At 36.2% G+C, this 22,422-nt stretch overlaps 1 protein-coding gene across 2 annotated transcripts in view; it reads right to left on the bottom strand.

The window, feature by feature from the left end:
- Nucleotides 1-3,076: 3,076 nt before the first annotated feature.
- The window catches only part of Aduk (Another Drosophila Unc-51-like kinase), a 44,732-nt gene continuing 25,386 nt past the window's right edge, over nt 3,077-22,422 (bottom strand). Inside the window, exons 9-10 of one of the 2 annotated variants that reach the window (XM_071597791.1) lie at nt 9,544-9,625; nt 3,077-3,137 (exon numbers count right to left, since the gene is read on the bottom strand). In XM_071597791.1, coding sequence (XP_071453892.1) covers nt 9,558-9,625 — 68 coding nt within the window. In that variant the 3' untranslated portion in view covers nt 3,077-3,137; nt 9,544-9,557. Of the gene's footprint in view, nt 3,138-9,543; nt 9,626-17,392; nt 17,705-22,422 lie in introns of those variants that run through there. The other variant, XM_071597793.1, reaches the window with a different exon arrangement.

The following is a 22,422-nucleotide window of genomic DNA, read 5'->3' as shown; positions in this document are numbered from 1 at the left end:
CTAAAATTGACAGATTTCCACTGAAAACATCGTAAACGTTTAATTAATGACCAAAGGAGGAGGGCTAGAGCAAAGGAATGTAAAATATTTTCCGATTTATTGGGAAAAAAAATTGGATGCAGCACTAAATAAGCGCTTTTTCACACTTCCGAATCAGGAATTCCGCCTTTTATTAATGTTTGGTTTTTAAATGAACACTTGTGACACCTATAACCCATTATTTTCACTCTTTGAGGATTTGGTTTTTTTCGAAGAAGCCAAAGGGGGTGTTAGCCCTAATTTTTAAGGAAAATGGCGAAAAAATAAAAACACTAAATGTGACAGATTTTCATTGCAAACAACGTTAATGTGTAATTATATATTATAATTTGTAATAGAGCAAAAGAATGTAAAATATTTGCCCATTTATTGGGAAGAAAAATTTGGATGCAGCGCTAAATAACCGCTTTTTCACACTTCGGAATCAGGAATTCCGCCCTTTATTAATTTTTAGTTTTTAAATGAACACTTGTGACACCTTTCAACCCATTATTTTCACTCTTTGAGGATTTTGTTTTTTTCGAAGAAGCCAAAGGGGTGGCCATTGCTAATTTTTAAGGAAAATGGCGAAAAATTGAAAACACTAAAAGTGACCGATTTTCATTGAAATAACGTTAATGTTTTATTAATGAACAAAAGTGGAGTGCTAGAGCAAAAGAATGTAAATTATTTCCCGATTTATTGGGAAGAAAAAATTGGATGCAGCATTCATTTGGCGCTTTTTAACACTTCCGAATCAGGAATTCCGCCTTTTATTAATTTTTTGTTTTTAAATGAACACTTGTGACACCTTTCAACCCATTGTTTTCACTCTTTGAGGATTAGGTTTTTTCGAAAAAGCCAAAATTGCTAACTTTCAAGGAAAATTACGAAAAATTGACAATTGTGAAAACGACAGATTTCCACTATAAACACCCTAAATGTTTAAATTATGACAAAAGACGGTGTGCTCAATCCGTAGAGTTTAAAATATTTGCCGTTTTATTGGGATGAAAAATTTTCATGCAGCACTTAAGTTGCGCTTTTTAACACTTCCGAATCATTAATTCCGCCTTTTATTAATTTATTGTTTTTAAATAAACAGTTGTAATTACGTCGATCCAATTACATTCATTTTTTAGGATTAAATTTTTCTCGATGAAACTTGGCCCTTGGCTAAACTCCCCTCCAAATAATTCCTTGAGGTAATTTTACTCCTTTAATTCATGAAATTTTAATTTCGGAAGAAAATAATATTCCAGTCCACGCGATTTTACTGGCCATTACTAAGGCGATTGACGAAGTATTTTAATTAGTACGTCGTGAAAAATTTGAACGCTCATCGTGGATCGAATCATCATCGACGTCAAAAATAAACTCCATCGATGCACCACATTTTTTCATTTAAATAACGTTTAATTTTGAAAATCGCAAGCCGAAACTGTCCAGGAATGCATGTATGCATTACCATCATCATCTCACTGTTAAACTCCCCCATCTACAATTTCTCGCAAAGTGGCCCGACGCACTGTCCAAACCACTTTTATTTACAGATACATTCGGCAACAAAAACCAGAACATCTTCCTCAATAACATTCAACACGTAAACCTCCTCAATTATGAGATAACGGAACCCTTATATACGATCTCGTACATAGAAATGATTTCATAGTATCCCTATTTCCATCGCCCTTTATCACATAGCCAAATGGATAGAAAGCAATCAACTGACCTTCAGTTGTTATCAATAAATACATCACCCTCACAAAAATGTTCATGGACTCAATATACTTCAATATCAACAAAAATAATCAGAATACAGGTATATACACTGTTAACCCTTAGAAGAGCAATAACCTCATCGCCAATATATTCTTACAGGATTTTGAAAACGAATAAAGGAATTGTTTCAATTAATTTCTTTACGAGACAAGTGAATTTCACATCCCGAAATTTACCGAGAGACATGTCAACGAACGCAATGAAATTTAATTCACCCATGAAGTTGAACAAGACCAACCGATTCCATTTGTACACACACTCTTCAATAGAAATGAAGGGAGAGTCGAATTTAAATTTTTTATGAAAAAAACGCACGCCGAAAACATTATATAGGCTGAATCAAAACACACAGAGAGGAAGTAAATGAATACGATCCTAAAATGATGGACAAATAGTTCACAACTGTAAGATAAACTATCGAATAAATACACCACACTCACACATTGGAATAACAGAGCGAGAAACAATTCATTTCCCATCAGTTTCAACCCGAACTTACAATAGGACTACAAAAAATATTCTAAAAAGTGGACGCTAATATTAGTTTCTGAAACCCAAACGAAAACCCGAAATTCGGAATTCGAAACTTATCAGGTGTTCCCGCGAATGAAATTGCCTTCGTACAATAATCCGGAATCTCTGAGGTGAAGTGCACCACAATTGAACAGACGACACGCAATTTCAATACTAGGGCTCAATGAGCACTTTAATCTAGAAATGAAATAGAACTGAACCTAGTACCGAACATTAGTACTGTCGTTTTGATGAATCTGACGTCGAAATATACATGATCGAAACTTCCCATCCTATTATTCTGTAAGATTTATCTATAAATAGGAAAACTTATATCTTCCAACTCGAAATCACTGAAAGCCTCGACGCACGATGTCGTACGTAACTACGAAACTTTGAATTTTTAGCAACAATGATTCTCCCGGGTATAACAAATTTGCAGACTATCTTTTCAAAAGATCCTTATCAGGAAGAAACATTTTTGCGAGAAATATGCAATGGGGGCAAAGAGTAAAGAAGAGACGAGGAAGAGAGGGAAGCTTAAATCTGGCCTTCCAGGAGAGAGCTCAATTGAACGTGGACGTCTTTGAGACTGATCAATGTACGCATACAAAACAAATACACAAAAGATATTTTGAGATAGTGCATAAATGTGTCAACTTACAATTATTCCTACTCGCTGGATTCTCCGAAGTTCCAATCCTTAGGAATCTAAATTTCATTCCGGCGCTTCCAGACATATCCCTCTATCTCATAACACAGTGCCACTCTTCCCTTACCAAGAAATCCTTATCCACGCACACACTCGCACACCGATCGCATCACTGAAATAGATCCAAAAACAAGTTACATTAAAGTCCAAGCACTATTCCAGTCCATTTTTATAATAATTATTAAATTTTAATTGATTTTGAATTTAAATTGATTCGCATTCAAAAGAATGCCCAACCACTCAAAATGAAGACATCGAACGTCAAACACCGTTTGATTTTTGTAATGATGAACTATATTCAGTTAAGTTTTCAATTGAAATACTTCAAAGTCAGTGAGCATCGGAGAGTGAAAAGACGTAATTTATCGCTTACCCAAGAGTAGTCTTATTAAGTCAAGCTATGAGTGTTCGAAAAACGAATTCTTGGTCACCACTAGAGCCATTTCCCCCGAAAGAGAGTTTTCAACTCCAATCTGAGGCAGAGAGCGACTCAAAGTAAAATAGGGCGAAATGCGCGGGAGGACTCTTAGCACCCAGTGACCTTGACCTTTAACTATGAACATGCACGCGCAAAAAATTTGAATATCTACTGCAATCTTTCTAAAAAACGTTAACACGCGTTTAACTCATGCTCTTTAACGTTTAATTAATATTTCAGATTGCCCCTTAAATGAGAATGGAAACAAAATGCAATGAGATGTGACGAGTACTTCCCTAGAATAAAGTACCTACAGTGAAAAATCTCATCCGAGAGAAAGGAAAATGCAAAGAACCGACTGCAGATGACTAAATGCCATCAAATATTTTGTTTAGATGTATTCGGAGTAGATTGAGATTTATGTTCCCTGCCGTCAAAGACAGAAACCCGCAATTTTGGTGAAGAAAATTTGTAATGAGTTCTACCGTCGCGTACCACAGTCTCTTTTTCAGCCTTCTCGGCATTGAATATATTTTGAAACCGATCGAAATGGCACTATTTCCCGTTTCATTGTAAATTATGATGTAATTTCACTTTTACCTAGCAAACTTCAAACAGATTAGTTACGAGCAATTGCACGAAAAATCACTCAACCCTGGTGTTCTATAGACACGAAGCAATTGACATGCGTCGATTCCGCAAAAATAAAAATATAATTAATCTCGAACTGAAGGAATTCCACCCTTTTTCACAATTGCTACCAAAGGTAACTTACATTAATCACAAAAGGCGCGAATATTAGACTAGTCTCTTGACTCACCTCCATCCAACACGACGACACATGACCATCTGAACGGATGAGTCAATCGAAGGAATCAGCTGGTGGCCAAAACCGTTGGATGACGTCATTTTTAAAATTTGAAAATGTGCCGTTAAGTTAGCTTATTGAAAGTGATTAAATCTACATAAATAATTGTAATCAAGATTTTAGCAATCTAATTTTTAAACAATTTTCTCTACTAAAATGAATGATTTAAAAATTCAGCATTAATATTATTACTTATTTCAACTAAACGCCCTTAGTACGTTCTTTGACAGCAAGGTGGCGCCAGGGGAAAGAGTTAACCACTTGCCCAGTCTCTTTCAGGACGACGAATACGACACAGCGAGGGCGCGCAACGGCACAGAGACCTGAGAAATATCGGATCGGATCTTGGCCCTTGGTCCATCCTTCGCTTCTACCGGCAGGAAATCTCACCCGTCCCCTCTCCTGGTTAGAAGCATTATTCTTTCCTCTTGAATAGACCACGGTCACTTCACCTTTCACAAAGTTCATACACTCTCACTGAGATGAGATCCGCTTCGGTTAACAACATAATCACACGAAATTCGGAACTCACAATTGGCGGCTCGAATCCTCGCTCTGTGGGTATTGTGAAACGTTTTGGTTGGTAATAGCCTGATAACTATGGGTATTTTACAAAAATTCGCAGGGAAAATTAGATAGGTATCCCAGACATGAGTTTCGTTCGCACTCGGACGGATGGTCACTATTGCGGTCCTAGGGACACCAGGAATTTCCGTAATGAAATCTAAAATATCACTCCTTCCCGGGATTGGACCAATCGTCACCAAGTAATAATGTGAATACATCCCATGTCAGCTTTCCATCACTACCCACCTACGATTCGCACCCGTAGGGACCACTGTTTATTTGGACATTTAAGTACGCGTAATCCGTGAATAAGGCGCAGTTCTTAACACAGCGCGGCCTGAACGAAGTTCCTTCGAAGGAAATATCGTCCGGACTCTTTAAGCTGTTATTTGTAGAAGTGACTAAACGGACGCCCCCTCACGTTGAACAAAGCAGGACGAAATTCTTTCCCTCTCAGCACACAGCTTGAGAATTCAACGGCCCAGGGTTGGCATTTTACTGACGGGATTTTAAGGAAAACTGGGCAGTAGAATTTCCCTAAATATGTAAGTTTCCTTAGTCAGCCTGAAATGTCTTCCAGTGGACATACGATGCACGCCCTTGTATTGACTGCGAACAAGTTAAATTAAATTGTTTTTCAATGTTCTCGGGCCTGTAAATGTTCGCTCATTTTAGCGTCGTTGTTGTTCTCGATACGAGAAGTCCTTTGAGTGATGCGTGTTTTATGTGCAGGGAAGAAATCCATGACACCAATTACTTAGAGCACAACGTTGAATTGCTCACAGAAAAACGTGACCTTTTTTCTTTCAATTGACTTGAAGGAAATAAGACAATAAAAAACCCTAAATTATGTGTTAGGATGTTCCTTTCCAATGTATTTTTATCTATTATCAGTGTCCTGAGTGGTGCGAACGGAATTATATTCCAGGAGAAGTGTTAAGCTAAGAAGTCCCTTTCGTTCAGAAGGAAGAATGTGACCGGAAGTGCGATCCGTAAGAAGGAATTGAATTGGCTGAACATTTCGATAATACAAGGATGCATGCATTCATCCCGAGAACCCAAGGGCGGGAGTGACTGTAGGTAGCATGCCTTCAAAAAGTTCCTTTATGTTTGGTGCGGTTGTATTCCACTAACACCCTTCTACACATTACAAATAAACTGCGGGTGATGCCGCAGCCGTAACTTTTAGCCGAGTCATCCCCAAATGTGCATTTCAATGCAAAAATTTCAAAGTGTAAAAATCATTCGCCTTGACCGGGATTCGAACCTGGATCCTTCAATGGACGGCCGAGTACTTTTCCAGTTAGTTCCCCAGTAAGGTTACTCTCTGTCGAAGACATTATAGTATTATTTTGCTAAAAGAGACCTACACTCCCCTCTCAATCAATGCATTACAGCCTTGACCCTGCATAATAATTGGACTCAGTTCAGTGTTTTAAAGAGAGGAGGAAAACACTTTCTCGGTCGTAATTATGTATCGCACAAATCAGTGTTATTTCTTGAGAGTAAACCCACTCACGAGTACCATGGCGTCTTTCGTAATTGGAGAAGTGTTATTGCGGTGCCGTTATTCTTTCTCCGCCCATAATTCCCAATTCTCTGGAAATCCTACCGCTCCCAAATCACTCACTTAATTCTAACGACGCGAATTTCCTCGAATGTCACTCACCGCCCCCCCCTCCCTAAATATAACTACTACATTAGAACCTATACATGATGTCTATTACACAGGAATTCAGTTATACCTCCACGTAAATCGGTCTTCCATTTCATTCCGCCTCTTTTACCTAATATATTTCACGTCCTCATTTTCTTATTGGAAGTCGATCGGTTGCTTCCTTGTACTGTTTATGACTTCTTTAGAAGGTACTTTATTTTTGAGTAGAAAACCAGGGATTCGCTCTTTCTCGATTGTTATCCGAATGCCATTGGTGTTATAACCTATTTCCCATAGTTAGATTCCTTTGGTTCCATTTTCCGTGAGTGGTGAGCGAAATTCAATTAAGTTCAGAAGATGATAGGAAAAAGACATCACTTCACAATATACTTACGAGTACCGAAATTTTTAAGAAACTTCATCCCGTGGTATGTGGGCGGACCAGCAGAAATTTCTTTATTATTTAAACATATGTGTATCCACATTCGGACCATGCTAACTTGCATTTAACGAGTTTTTTTTTTTTGCACCCACGTATAATACTTATTCCGCGGTTCATTTGTCGTAGCGACTCCGAACGTGATTCTGCACGCACCATTGTCCAAAACCTCGAAGATTAACCCGCTCTGAAAACATTTAGGAAGCATTTAAACTAGAAGAAACAGAGTCGCTGTTTAAGCAGGTGAGGGCTTCTCCCTAGGGACGGCATTTCATTGTAAATTGATATTCTTTAGAATTAAAGAATGTACAGATATTATTCATCATATCTAGTCATCATTGATTGAAAAAATTTCTTAATTTCCTTCGAATGCCTAAAACCTGTCGTCTTATACTTCCCAACAGATAATGCTGTAGGTCCGTATTTGGAAAAGAAGAACACTGTATAATATACTATACATTCAGTAGGTTAAAAGGAGAATGATGTTGGTTGTTTTCAAATATTTTTAAATAAATAATGAAGCAGGTAGGTACCTAACTAAATGAGAAGCCACTACATCAATCCTAAATTGTGAATAGGGTCTATTAAAATTAGATAGTGAATGATGAATTGCTGTGGCCATTCTTGGGATAGTTTTCATGGCAAATGAATTAGCTCAGAAAAATTTAGTTATAACCCTTTGGAAATAAGATTATACATAATTTATCATAGTTTTACTCAGAAAATGCTTTTAACTTCTTTACTGGAGTACTTAAGGATATTCATTTGCAGTTACTTGTCGTGTACACAGCCCCAACTATTCTTCTAACCTCCTTCTTCTACAATGAGATGTTTCTTCAGTTTCCTTCACTCCATTCCTTTTCTCCTTTCCTCTCTCCATTGAAGTGTACTCCAAATGAACCCTGCACCTCAAAATTATATCTCTGTATAAAATAACCCATGCAATTATTTATCCTTAAACAGAGAGATATCTTTGCAAGTTATGTCTACATAGATATCTCCCTATCTCAAAAAATATCCACTTCCCAATCATTTCAAGATTTTCCACATAAAGAAATGACAGTTTATCTTATTTCAGTGAATCTGGTAAAACCTCGTACTTATGGAAATGGAGATATGCCAAGTCACTTCATTGGAGTACAAGGTTCGTCCGGAAAATAAGTGTACTGAGCTCAGGAAAAAAAAATTATTACACTTTTACATATCTTAAGCTAATATTCCTCAAAATAGGACCCTTGTGAGTCGATACACTTGTTCCAGTGGCGTTCCCATTCCTGGAACGCTCCCGCGAAGGCATCATCGGGAACCTCTCGAAGACACGTCGTCACGGCCTCTTTGACGGCGTCCAAAGTCCCGTATCGCGTTCCTTTCAAACTCCTCTTTATCTTCGGGAACAGAAAGAAGTCCGGTGGTGCCAAGTCCGGGCTGTAGGGCGGGTGCGGCAGCGTTGCCACGCCGTGCTTGGCCAAGAAGTCCGACACGACAAGCGCGGTGTGAGACGGCGCATTGTCGTGATGCAGCCGCCAGATGTTTTTGATCGCTGGCCGGACGCGGGCGACACGTTTTCGAAGCCTGTCGAGCACTTGGATGTAAAATTCAGCATTTACAGTTTGTCGTTCAGGTACAAATTCGTAGTGGACGACTCCCCTTTTGTCAAAAAAGACAAAAAAATCAGTACACTTATTTTCCGGACGAACCCTGTAAAAACTTTTCAAAATGTCATTTAAGCAAATATTTTCAGGGAATAAAAAAGGCAGTGATATAATTTTCAGGTGATTATTTGTACTCAATATCACATTCTTATGATACCTAATGCAAAGTTATTGTGGTAGAAGCTATGGCTTTATTAACTGTATCTTAATGATTCAGTCGTTCATCATCATCTTCTTTGCAAGGCATGCATATCAATCCAGGGGAAATCCATGTCATCTTATGCTGCTCATCCTTGGGCCACTAATATTTATCATCTTCTTTCCTGCTAGGGTGCAGCTATTATTTTCTTCTCTATAGATGTTCGATCAAGTAGGAGTGTGACAGCAGTCCTGTCTTAGGGCTCTACTCATCCCTATCCATTCTACAAGGACTAAGATTCATTTCCATTGTAATTTTAGTGATAACCATAAACATTTCATAAATCATTCAAAAGAAGTTTCATGCTTCAATTGAATTTCCACTAGACAATAAAATACCCATTATTTTTAGGCTATTATTTAAAAGAGCAGTGGCCAGAATCTTAATATATTTTTAACATTTATTTAAGAACCAGTGCCTAGAAAAGATGTTTACATAGCCTATAGATGTTAGTGCAACTTAACAACTTAATGGCCAGAGCAGAAGGGAAGAAATGGAAGAGGCGTTTAGCAGAGGAGTAAACCATCCTTCCCTCCCATTGCAAATCTTTGGCATCTCTTACTGGGGAATCAACTTCTTCTGGGCAAATAAGACCCCATATGAGAAGGCGCATTATTGTTGCAAGATCTCAAAATAACAGCTCCTCCCGTCTACATTTAAATGTTTTTAACCCCCATCCTCTCTCCCCTTTCCCCTTTGACGAATCCCCCCCACTTACCACTCTTCAGGTATTTATGCAAGGTTGTCTTCGTTGAGGATCGGCTGATGACTAGCTCCAGCTTTGCAACCCAGGTCCTGTTCTAAATAAAGGGTGTTTGGAATTAATTAGTTACCTATTACATTTAAATTTAGTAGTAAGTGCCTTCAAGCTATTCTCTAGGAGGAACAGTCCTCCATTTAAATTATTTATTATTTTTGAATGTCATTTCAATTTTATTGATTTAATATTTTAAATAAATTTTATTGGTTTTATTCATGAAGTTACTGTTTTAAGAGAAGTTCAAGATGGATTGCGACATAAACCACCATTTTATCAATTCATCTACTCTATGCTAAGCAACAAAGCTTTCAAGGCATAACGAAGGTACACCTATCCACATTTCATATTTATGCATAAATGGTTAATTCATGTTGTACTTCCCTCCACTTGCTCCTTCGTTGAATGCGGAAAGTTTTCTGGAAAAGTTGGTTTAGAAACTTCAAGCTTCAATGTCGACAATGTTGAACATAGTAGAAAGGCATACTCCAAAACTTACTCCGCAAATGCCATACCAGCCAAAGTAAGTTCCATACGACAATGGTGAGTGATCAGTAGGTGAATAAACTGAAAACATGTTACATTAAGAGCAAGGGAAATATTGTTCAGTGGCAATTGGTGCTACCTCTAATGGAGAATTTGAGTGCTACTTTGGAAGCAGAGAATGGGACAGTTCAAGTTTGTTGTGAGGAGTAACCTGTTATTATTTCTGTTCAAATTCTGTCTCCCCTTGTGGCATTTATTGGCCTAGTGCTTTGATATTACATTCATTTGAGTCCATAGTCTTTTGTTGCTGTTGGCCTTATTGTACTCTTTCCCAGATTAATTTAAATTCCTAATTCTACAGGGAGGAATTGAATGATGTCCTGGACCGGTTGATTTTGTGGGTGGGTAAGTGCATTTATAACACAGATTTATAACAAAAATAAACAACAAGACTTTCAAATGCACACATCGTTTAAATATATCAATTTTTAAAAAAATTGCTGAAGCTCGTGAATTTGGTGTAATGTTTTCATGATTTTATGGAAAAGAAAGCTTTTTTTCTTTGTTAAAATATTAAATGAAGATTATCTGCAGATTTTTAGGTAGTCTCTGGTAATGTGGGTGTGTAAGTATATTAAAAACCATAAGATCCATTAAAAATATAAAGCAAAGGATTTATTAATGTAAACAAAACTTGAATATAACAATTTTATCTGTTGTTTTTTGGGGCTCTTTTGTAAGGTGGTTAGGGGTTGGATTAATAGTTCCATGGCCTCTGGTTCCAACCCTTATTAATACAATTTTTTTATTATTAATTTTAAATTTAATCTATATTTTACTTATAATGAAATCTTACTATAAGCTATTTTTTATGTAATTGAAAATAAAGTTTTATTTGAACAAATGTCAATATATCTGGTTACATCAGGTTTTTTTGGCAGTCTCTGATATTGTGGGTAAGTTTATTTAGAACCTAAAGACTTACTTAAAAAAATATAGGTCAAGACATTGAACTGTACATACAACTTAAATATGTCAATTTCACCAAAGATAGTTGACGATCGCTGATTGGGTGTAATGTTTTCATAATTTTTATGGAAAACAAACTGTCTTTCTTTTACAGAATCTTAAATGACTGTTCACTGAAGATATAGAGGTAGTCTTTGGCAAAGTAGGAGAGTAACAATATTAATTACATGAATATCTATGAAAAATAGTAAGCAAAGGATTTAGACATACAAAGGTTACTTAAATATAAAAATTTCACTTCATGAGGATGGTCGCAGCTGGTTGGTTTGGTGGGTAAGGCTTTTGATTGAATACTCACAGGTCATTGGTTAGATTCTTTTGAACAAAGTTTTATTTTATCTTAAATTTTAATTTTTTTCTTTTATAATTTCCATTCTACTATGGCATGTTTACATAAAACGGTTTTCTAAATGATAAAGATTTTTTAATAAAAAAAGGTTTTTTTCTAGGAAAGGTTATTTATCCATTATTACCTAAGGATTTTTTAGGTAATCACTGGTTTTGTGGGTGAGATTTTGGATTGAAAACCTAAAAACCCATGAAATTTAACAAAGGATTTCAAACTTATATACAGCTTAAAATCTAACAATTTCACTAAAGGATGATGGGGGCTTGTTGGTACGGTGTTTAAGGGGTTGGATTGATAAATTACGACCTTAAGATAAGGTCACTGGTTCGATTCAAGTAAAGAAAGTTTTTTATCTTAAATGTTTCCTTGTTTGTTTGTTTTTCCTTAAATGTTTCCTTTTTTCTATCACGGGTTCCTTTATAATATGATATTCTTACATGAAATCTTTTTTTTTTATTTTTAAAGATCTTTCGATGAAAAAAAAAGGTTTCTTTACTGTAAACAGTTCTCTGCACATTGTCAATTAAGGATTTTTAATTAGTCATTGCTATTGCGGGTGGGGTTTTTTAATGAATACCTGAAAACCCATCTAATAAAAAAACAAAGGATTTCAAACTTAACCACATCTTAAACTTAACAAATTCACTCAAGGATGGTTGGCGCTTGTTGGTAGGCCGGATGAGGTGGTCGACCACATCGTAGGTCCCTGGTGCGATTCCCTGACAGAATATTTTTTATCCATAATTTTAAATTTGTTTCCTTTAAGTTTTCCTTAATATAATGAAATGCTTACATAAAATGTTTCTTTTTATTTTAAAAAAGTTTTAGTGACAAAAGAGGTTTTTTATAGAACAGACCATTATAAATAGTTACTTAGGTTAAACATAGTGGCTGAGGTTTTTGATTGAACACCTTAAAACCCATCAAATTTTAAAAAACGAAGGATTTGAATCTTATCACAATTTAAGAATAGGAACGTGGGAGCTTGTTTGTTGGGTTGAAAAGGCAATCAATTTACAACTCAAAGGTCACAGGTTTGATTCCTGCATTGGACTTTTTTTACTCAAATTTAAAATTTTTCGATTACGTTTTCCCAAATTCTATGAAATATTCACATTAAATAGTTTTCTTTCATATTTTAAGATTTTTTTTACGAATAAAAGTTTTTTTCTAGGAAAAGATCTTTATACATTATTACCCAAAGATTTTTAGGCAGTCATTGGTAGTGTGGGTGAGATTTTTAATTTAAAATCTAAAAACCCATCCAATTAAAAAAAACAAAGGATTTTAAACACAAAACAGGTTTTAAATATAACTGTTTCATTTGTTTGACTCATCTCGTTGGTAGGGGTTGAAGGCGTTTGATTGATATCTCTTAGGTCCCTGGCTCAATTGACATTTTACTGAAATTTTTTTTAATCATGAATTTTAAATTTTTTCTGTCAAGTTTTCCTTAATATTATGAAATACTTACATGAAATGGTTTTTTTTATTTTAAAGAATTTTTAATGAAAGAAAGGTTTTTTTCTGTGTACAGAACTTTATACATAGCCAGCTGATGATTTTTGGTAGGCATTGGTGTTGTTGGAGAGTTTTTTGGATTAACAACCTAAAAACCCATTTAATTTAAAAAACAAAGGATTTGAGCCATCACAAATGAAACAATTTCATTTGTGGATTTTCAGGTTTTTGGTTGAAAGCCATAAAACTCATCAAATAAAAAAACAAAGGATTTAAAATGCAAACAAAGCCTAAATTTAACAATTTCACTGAAGAAATGTTGGGCTCTTTGGTACGGTGGTTAAGGCGTTGGATCGAGGACTCTTAAGTCACTGGTACGGTTCTCGAAAACACAGGTTTTTTTTATCCTAAATTTTAAATTTTTACTTTACTTAATTTAATTGAAATGCTTACATAAAATGGTTTTTTTTTCAATTTTTGAAAAATATTTAATGAAGAAAAATTTTTTTGGGAACAGATATTTACACGTTGTAACCTTAGGATATTTAGGTGGTCATTGGAATTGTGGGTGAGATTTTGAATTGAAAACCTAAAAACCCATTAAATTTTTTCAAAAACAAAGGATTTGAAACATAAATACAAGTTAAAAATAACTATTACACATCTTTGTTTTCAGGATTTCGATTGAAAACCTTAAAACCCATCAAATAAAAGACAAGGATTTAAAACGTAAAAACAGAGCTTAAAAATAAAAATTTAACTAAGGTAGGTTTTGGCTCGATGGGAGGCTGGTTAAGGCATTGAATTGATAACTCAAAGACACTGGTTCGTTTCCTGCAAACAACCTTTTTCATTTTATATTTTAAAATTTTTCTTTAACTTTTTCCATAATACTATAAAATGTTTGCATAATATGATTTTTTTATGGAATATTTAATTTAAAAAATGCTTTTACTGTGAATAGATCTTTTTACATTGACTTAACAATTTTAAGTAGTCAATGGTATTCTGGGTAAGGCCTTTGATTAAAACCTGAAAACCCATCAAATTTTGAAAAACAAAGGATTTGAAACATTAACACATCTTAAATATAACAATTTTACTCTAGGGTGGTGGCTGGTTGGTAGGATGGTTATGGCAATGCTTTGATAACTCGAGGGCCCTGGGTTTGATTCCCGTAAAGTAAGTTTGTTTATCATTAATTTGTTTTAACTTTTCCCCAGTACTATGAAAAGCGAAAAATAATTTTTTTTTAATTTCCATAGATTTTTTAATGAAGAAAAAGATTTTTTTCTGAGAAGAGATCTTTATACATTATTACCTAAGGAGGGTTATGTAGTCATTGTTATTGTGGGTGAGATTTTCAATTGAAAACCTAAAAAACCCGTCTAATTTAAAAAACAAAGGATTTGAAACACAAACACATTTTGAATATAACAATTTCATAAGTGGGTTCTCAGGCTTTCATTTAAAACGATAAAATCCATCATATAAAAAACGAAGGATTTGGAACGTAAACACATCTGAAATGTAACATTTTCACAATAGGATGTCTTTTCTAGTTAAGATCTTCCCTTCTTACTTCCTGATAGTGTTTTTACCGTCCTGTATGGTGCAACAATTTCACCCTTCCTCTGAAAATTTTCCATATCCTCGCACTGCATTTTCCACCATGCTTCTTTAACTTCATTTGCTACAAACTAAATTTACTATCCAACCCTTTATGCCTTCTACCAAATTCTGCATATATTTACATCTTCCATTTGAGTACTTGCATTTCAACATGCTTATTGACCTTAATCATACAGTGTACCAAACTATCTTAAGCAGATTTCAAGGCAGAAATTTAATCGTTATGCATTGAAAGCTAGAACGATTTCACCCACTGGTACTTGCTTGACAATTGTATCCATTCCCAATTCGACCTCAGATTATCCCAACATATTAAAGTCATCAGTTTGAATGTCAATGATACAGTTTTTACTTACCTTACCACTGCTTATGACACCAAGAGGTTGGAGATCTAAACAAACATCCATCTATCCTATTCCCTGGATTAGACTTCCTCTGACTTGCACCACTTCCAAAAATATAAAAGTTTCCCAGATGGACAATGGCTGTAGACGAGTACTTTGCAGACCTTCCAGAAGAACACCTAAATAGGTGGGATAATGGCAATGGATCACCGCTGGAACAATGAACACAAATTGTGCTCAATTAATAATGGGAATTTGAGTCATTTGGAAAGAATTTTATTTATTTGCCTACCACCTTCGACGAACCCCCTATTAGATATTATACCTCTTATGCTAGTGCTTTTTTCCAATCCTTGAAACACTTCTGGAACTCAATTATTGATACCGCGTTTAGTTCTCTCAGCAATGCATCTTGTCATCTCATCTATGCTTGCAAAACAATGGCCCCTTTAAGAGTCTCTTTATTTTTGGGAAAAGAAGAATGTCACAAGAGGTAATGGGCTGTATTTCCTGACCCATAAGGTGCACAATGCATGCTGTGATTTTTTTACATTAGAATTTACGAAAACAACACTTGGATCAGATACACAAAACCATCAAACAACTTTAATGTTGACACAAAGACGATGGAATTTTCACATTAAAAAAATATTGACTATATTAATATTTATTCATTACAGGATCCCAGAACTTTGTCATCACTGCTGCTAAATCATTTGCTCATTTAGTGCCACTAGGATTGCCACTTTCCTCACACACACAATTCATCTTCACTTTCATCTACTGGCATATTGCTAATCTCACATTTTTCCATTTTTTAAAAGGCATTTTGATAGTCTCACTTACAACTTTCTGCCAGGACTTTTCCAACCAATTGCAAACACTATAATTTAATGGCCATTTCATTCTTCCCATCAATGTGACATCATGCTTTGGTGCCTTATAACCTATCTTTTGTATTCAAGTGTCAGTTTTGGTGCAACTGTACATCTGCTGCAAATCCACAGATCATCTCTCTTCATGGATCTCTTGCACAGTGGCATTATCCCAGAAAAACTCAGAAACACACACACACACCAATTACTTAATTTCTTGCTTCAAAGAAAATCATTATAGTTGAAACACTAATCCCATCCTTCTTGTGATTTATTATCCTGTTCTTATCACATTGCTTTGACCATTTAGGAGCACATGACGTTTTTCACTCATTGACCATTTTCACCATAATCCACTTCAGCTTCCTCTCATGATTATTAAACTTTTCACACAAAAAGTCACAAATAATAGAACTGAACTGAAGTTTGGAAAAATGTGTGACCACTAGCAACCCTAGGATGCCAGCAGAATGAGTGCAACATACAAATTGAAGCAGTGGGCACACAATCAATTCAGGCATCCTCCTCTCCCCATCACTCACTATGCGAAAAGTCACTTGTTAAGAAAGTTATTTTTGCTCATATTGCAAATTGATTGCCATTCGGGGTGCTCATTAAGCAAGGCTTTAATGTACATATATGATAAAAATATGTAAGGTTTATGATAATAATTGATGAATACAGACTATTATTAATATTTGACCAATACAAGTGCAAACAGCCCACTAATTCACTCACTTTCCAGTAAAAGTACCCATAGTCTTACATAGCCGTAACAACAGCAGGACCTGTGTTGAACCTGATCCTTAAAAATATCTCTATGGGTTGGAGCACCCTGTACCCCATTTACAGGTGATATGACCTCATTAAACTTTCACAACAGTCCAGGAAACTGGGTGCAACAATGATGAAAATAAACAACTAAGTTCAATAGTTTACGACTAATTAACAACAGTGATAGAAAAAGCAGATCAAGAAAAGGCTGCAGTTGCCCATCAAATCAACAGAAAGACCACAATAACCTAAGTATTTCTACCAAATGATGATGACTAACATTGCATTGTCACCACTACCATTCGATGCACAATGGATTTGAATACAGGTGGAGAATCACCTCTCAGAATGCATCACTAGAGAATGCCAACCAATAACATTCACTGGTGTAGATAATACAATAATACTGGCAAAATAATACTAACAATAGATAACACAAGTTCCACAACAGATGACATTATGCCGCGGACATCCAAGATACGGCCAAACCTAGCTGCAGAGATGATGTTCCCAATGTCCACTGTCACCTGCAACCATCCACTGCTACTCAGGGTGAAATGCAGATATTCAGATGTCCATTCAAATGGCCAATAATCTTAATGAATACCATCAGCAAACATCAGCACCATGAGTAAATTATGAACTATCACAGAAGTCAGCCCCATCTGTCCCTTATGTTGGCTGCAAATCTGACTGGACATGTGATTCAGATTGCACCTGGATGGATCCGCACCCCAAGAGCCAAAGTTCTCCTCCCAAAAAACCTTCTCATCCGCGTCAAATGTATTATAGTCCCTAATCACTTGTGTTACAAGAAGATTAAGGTAGTGTGTCAAAATATCGCATGCCAGAACCCACAGAGTTTTGTCATTTTTATTTCAACAATTGTCATATTTCACTCACAAAACAGGTTGTACATATGAATAAACATTCATACACTTGAACAAAAACTCATTTTAAATTGGTTTAATTTACCCAAGAAAGTGATACTTGGGAAAACTTTAAGGCTTCTTTCCATAAATGTCTACATGCCAAACAAAAATATTAGTTAGAGTTTTTGAATGGCACACCTCTAGACTTAGAAGATTTCACTCGATAAAATATGCATTTTCCTTGAGGTGGGAAGTTCAATTAACTTAATTCAAGATATCTTCATTGTATGCTGCACTGCTCTGCAAAGTTTGAAATAGAATCAATGAGATAATTTTTTAAATCAAATTCTATGACACCCGTATGATATTAATATTCTATGATATCAAGGAGGCTAGATACATTGATTCATTATTATCAATTAAGGTCTTTCAAACCTCAAAACCTGCAGTCCAGAAAAGATTCAATTTAATTCCCTTCAATAACTACATATGTAATACTATCCTGCATTTTTTCAAGAATTAAGTAAAATCTCCAGTCCTGGAATAAGCTCAACGAAATAATAAGTATTCCCCACAATGGAACATGTCCTTCATTTCCAAATTCACTCATATCTGATGCTTGTTTCATTTTGAAATCGACAGCGCGCCTCAAGGAGAGAAATGAAGAATTGATGTTTGAAAATATTGGGAGGTGCAGTCACTAATTCAGGATGCTTGGTAAATCAAGGAAAGCATATGATAAACCAGCCTCATCAATCTTCGATACAGCCAACAAAGCCGAGAGTTCAAGGTAATCATACAATAACAACAAAGCAAATGGGGATTCGCTTGGAAAACCAGCAGAGCCAAACAAGCCAAACATTCAAATTACCCTCTGATTGGCACTAAAGTATCCAAAATAAAATCAGTATGCAAGCAAGGCAATCAGGAGTGTGCAAAGAATTACCGGTCAATTTATCTCGCAGCCAACTCCTCCAAAACATATGAATTTTTGATGAGAGCCCTTTTCTTTAAATACAAAAATATCTTAAACATCATAGATTCAGGCTTTTGTATCATTCATTTCAATGTCAGGTAAGTACTGGCAGTGACTCTCAGAGTGACACTGCTGGGATACTTTGAGAGTCACTCAGTCACAACCAAGGGTAGTAGTCATTGAACGTACCACTCCCTTCATCTGCTGGCACACACCACACCACGGCATGGTGCTACACAGGGGTGAATATTAAGACACTTGGCAGCACCGCATGGTGGCCCAGCAAGGTGAGTAATCTGTGCGCCAAAGGCCCAAGTCTTCCCTCACAAAAAGGAAATATTTGACAGAAAGAAGGAAGGTTGTTGACAGTCTCAGCAAATGACCTCGTCAAGCTTAAGAACCAAATTATTAGCAAACGAGAGGTTCCTCAAGGGAGTTTTCTGGGTCCGTTGCTCTTGGTTATGTATAAAACTCATGCACTACTACCTATTTCAAATCAACGATTATTCATAATTTTCTTTGCAAACAATACAAAAATTCTATTTCAAATAATGGATTGCCTACAAATCTCAAGGTGATCTAAGCATCATTGTCCAAGCGATGAGCTGTCTCAAAGACAACAAACTAACTCAGAAAACCAATCATGTAAGATTTAAAAGAATGCTCGACGTGCCTTCTGTGAATGCGCGTTGGAGAGCTTGAATGAGTATGGCAAGTGGAATCAATCAAATCACTCAGTCTATTCTGTATTGACAGTTCCTTCAACTGGAATTAATGCTTAGCAAAATTACGCAGATGAGCCAAAATTTTCCCTTTTCTGTAACCCTGCGACCCAGTAGATATCTTCATATGTTTCCCTTAAGTACAATCAATACAGTGGAACCTTGCTTAACAAGCACCTGACAAATGAGTAATTGGCATAGCAAGAAAAATTTTCTATTAATGAGCAACATTTCTTACAGCAAAGCCAATGGGGAGAGGGAAATTTCCAGAAGTATTGCGCACTTGCTGCTTTTTTTCTGCAGTTTGTACTTATTCTGCTATCATCTTAGAGTGGCCAGTGATCGCACAAATTTTTCCTAACTTGTTTTCAGACTTATCATTTTATATGGGGATAGGCTGAAAATTATTGTACACATACTTGTAGACCGCAAACAAAATGACCTTCAGAAGCACTCCTGGTGGCATGTGGAAGCAACATTTGAGAATCATTATTTCGAGAAGCTGAAGTATGGAAAAGTGTTCTAGTGCTACGTCAACGCAAGTCAAATGGCATGCTGTTATCAAATTTTCAATCATTGAAAAAGTGACTCCTACTGAGATTGATTATTGTTTAAAGGCTGCTTATGGCGACAATGCCGTTAATAGGTCTACTGTCCATCGATGGGTCATAAAATTTTGTGGTTGAAAGCCTGGAAAAGCCATAATTATTGATGAAACACGCAGCGGAAGTCCGATCACTGCCACAGACGATAAACATTGCAAACTTGTCAAAGATTTGATTCAAAATGACCAGAGAATAACTCAAAAGCATATCACAAACCATGCTGGAACATCCAAGGAAGAAGTTTGTCGTGTTAAAGGCAGCCTGGCGCCAATTATCTTACAATATGACAATGCTCGTCCACACACCTTGCGCGCAACTGGATATGCTCTGCGAAACCTGAAATTTGAACCACTTCCACACCCTCCTTAATCCCCTGATCTTGTGGCTTGTGATTTTTATTTTTTTCCTCAACTCAAGAGATAATTTAAGGTTAATCATTACACCTCGGACGATGAGGTGATGGCAGCTGTCAAGTCCTGGATTCGAGAAAAGTCGGAAGAGTTTTTCAGCGACGGAATGAAAAAACTTTTTACACACTGGGAGAAATGTGTTAGTCTTAACAGTGACTATGTTGTAAAATAAATGTATGATTTTGAAACTTAAGAATTGTACTATAATGTACTTTTTGCCTGATCTTGCCATTTGTTTTTGTTTGCGCTCTACAAGAATGTGTGCATTACTTTTCAGCCTACCCTTGCATTTTTTCACACGGTTTAATGGCCATGGCAAAATTGCTCATAAATTAAAAGCGATATAAAGACAGCCGTAAGAGGATAAAAACAACCAGAGATATGAAAAATTAAATCATTGAAATGCTGCAAGCATGGCTAATTAAGCATGCATGCACAATGAATACGATTTCCACTCACCTTGAGACCAAGGACAATATTAAGGAAATTGAATAGAGTAACAAAAATATCTAAGAAATGGTTATACATTCTCAACGATGTTGAAAGGTTGCTTCTCATTTGGATAAACTAAAAGCAATTGCAACATGAAACTACTAACAAGAATGTCATTTGTAAGAAGGCGAAAGTGATTTTTGTCAACCTAGTTAAGAACACAACAGGATCACCAACAGCTGAAGAAATATTTTAGGGAAGCCCCAGGTGACTTGTGAATTTCATGAGAAGAACAGTTATCGACAGCATTGTGAGGCACAGTGAAGCATCAGGCTCTAACACAAAGCCAGCAGAGAACTTCATTGGTGACCTCACGAAGCACACAGATTCTAATGGTTAACTGCTGCACAGATTTTTAATCATGAGAACAGATGTCTCTTCTGGAAAAAGATGCCGAGTTGAACCTACAAAACAGCACAGGAGAATGCATTGCCCAGTCAGAAGTCAATGGAAGACCATTTCATGCCGTTATTTTGTGCCAATTCAAGCAGCAATTTGATCATTAAACCACTGTTAATTTACCATTCAATGCAATGCCATAAATAATGACTGACAAACTGGGATCATTTTTACAGGCTCGATGTAACAGTTATAAAAGCGATGGGCTTATTAATAGTAATAAAAAAAGTATTGAAACTTGCTTTATCGCATTAAAACTACACTGAATCAAAAATAATTATATTTTCTTCAAAAAAATATTGAACCAGGGCAACTGTTTGCACTAGTCGACCAGTGAGGTAGCTCCGATTCACAAGTGAATCAAGTCTTTCTCAATTCCCCAGAAACATACATTTCATCCTGCTTGACAATGAGCAGACGACTAAAAACATCATTTTCAATTGAGGGCAAAATAAAAATCCTGGAACAAGCTGATTCTCATGATGGAATCTGCATTTGGCAAAACATCTAAGATTGCAGTCCTTTACACTGAACACTGAATGGCAAAAAATCAAGATTTGATCATGAATCATGCAAATCAGTGCAGACAGTCTAAAAAGAGAAACTACTACCTTGATCAAAAATTTCCCGGAATTTATTCAGAAAATTAAAAATACAAGTTTATTCATCTAAATCTATATTGTCCCCTTCAAAGTAATCCCCATCGACTGCAACACACTTATGCCAGCGCTTGATCCAATCCTCGAAACATTTTTTATATTCGGTTTTCGGTATGTCCATCAGTGCTTCCTGCGATTTTTCCATTACTTCCTCTCGGCTGCTAAAACGCGTTCCCCGTAATGGTTTTTTAACTCGATTGAACAGAAAGAAGTCACAGGGAGCCAAATCAGGTGAATTCGGTGGCTGTTGGATGGTATTTGTTGCATTTTTCGTCAAAAAATTACGAATAATGATAGCACTGTGCGACGGTGCGTTATCATGGTGCAAAATCCACGAGTTTTCTGCCCACATTTCTGGTCTCTTTCGGCGAATTGCTTCACGCAAACGTCTCATAACGCCCAAATAATACTCTTTGTTTACTGTCTGGCCTTCTGGCAAAAATTCATGATGCACTACACCGTTGTAATCCATGAAAACCGTCAGCATTGCCTTCTTTTTTGACTGAAAACGACGTGGTTTTTTTGGTCTCGGCTCATTTGGTGAACGCCATTCACTTGCCTGATGTCTGGATTGCGTGTCGTACTCATAAACCCACGTCTCGTCTCCAGTAATGATCCTTTTGATGAATGTGGGATCGGATTCAGCCTCGCAAATCATGTCTTTTGCGACGTCAACACGGTCTCTTTTTTGCATGAAATTGAGGTCTTTTGGCATGCTACACGACGGAAACCCAAATCATTAACCACAATGTCTT

Source organism: Hetaerina americana, unplaced genomic scaffold (genome assembly GCF_022747635.1).
Source record: "Hetaerina americana unplaced genomic scaffold, ioHetAmer1.1.p SCAF_9, whole genome shotgun sequence".
In the NCBI taxonomy this organism is placed as follows: Eukaryota; Metazoa; Arthropoda; class Insecta; order Odonata; family Calopterygidae; genus Hetaerina; species Hetaerina americana.
This window is presented reverse-complemented; position numbering and strand designations above follow the sequence as displayed.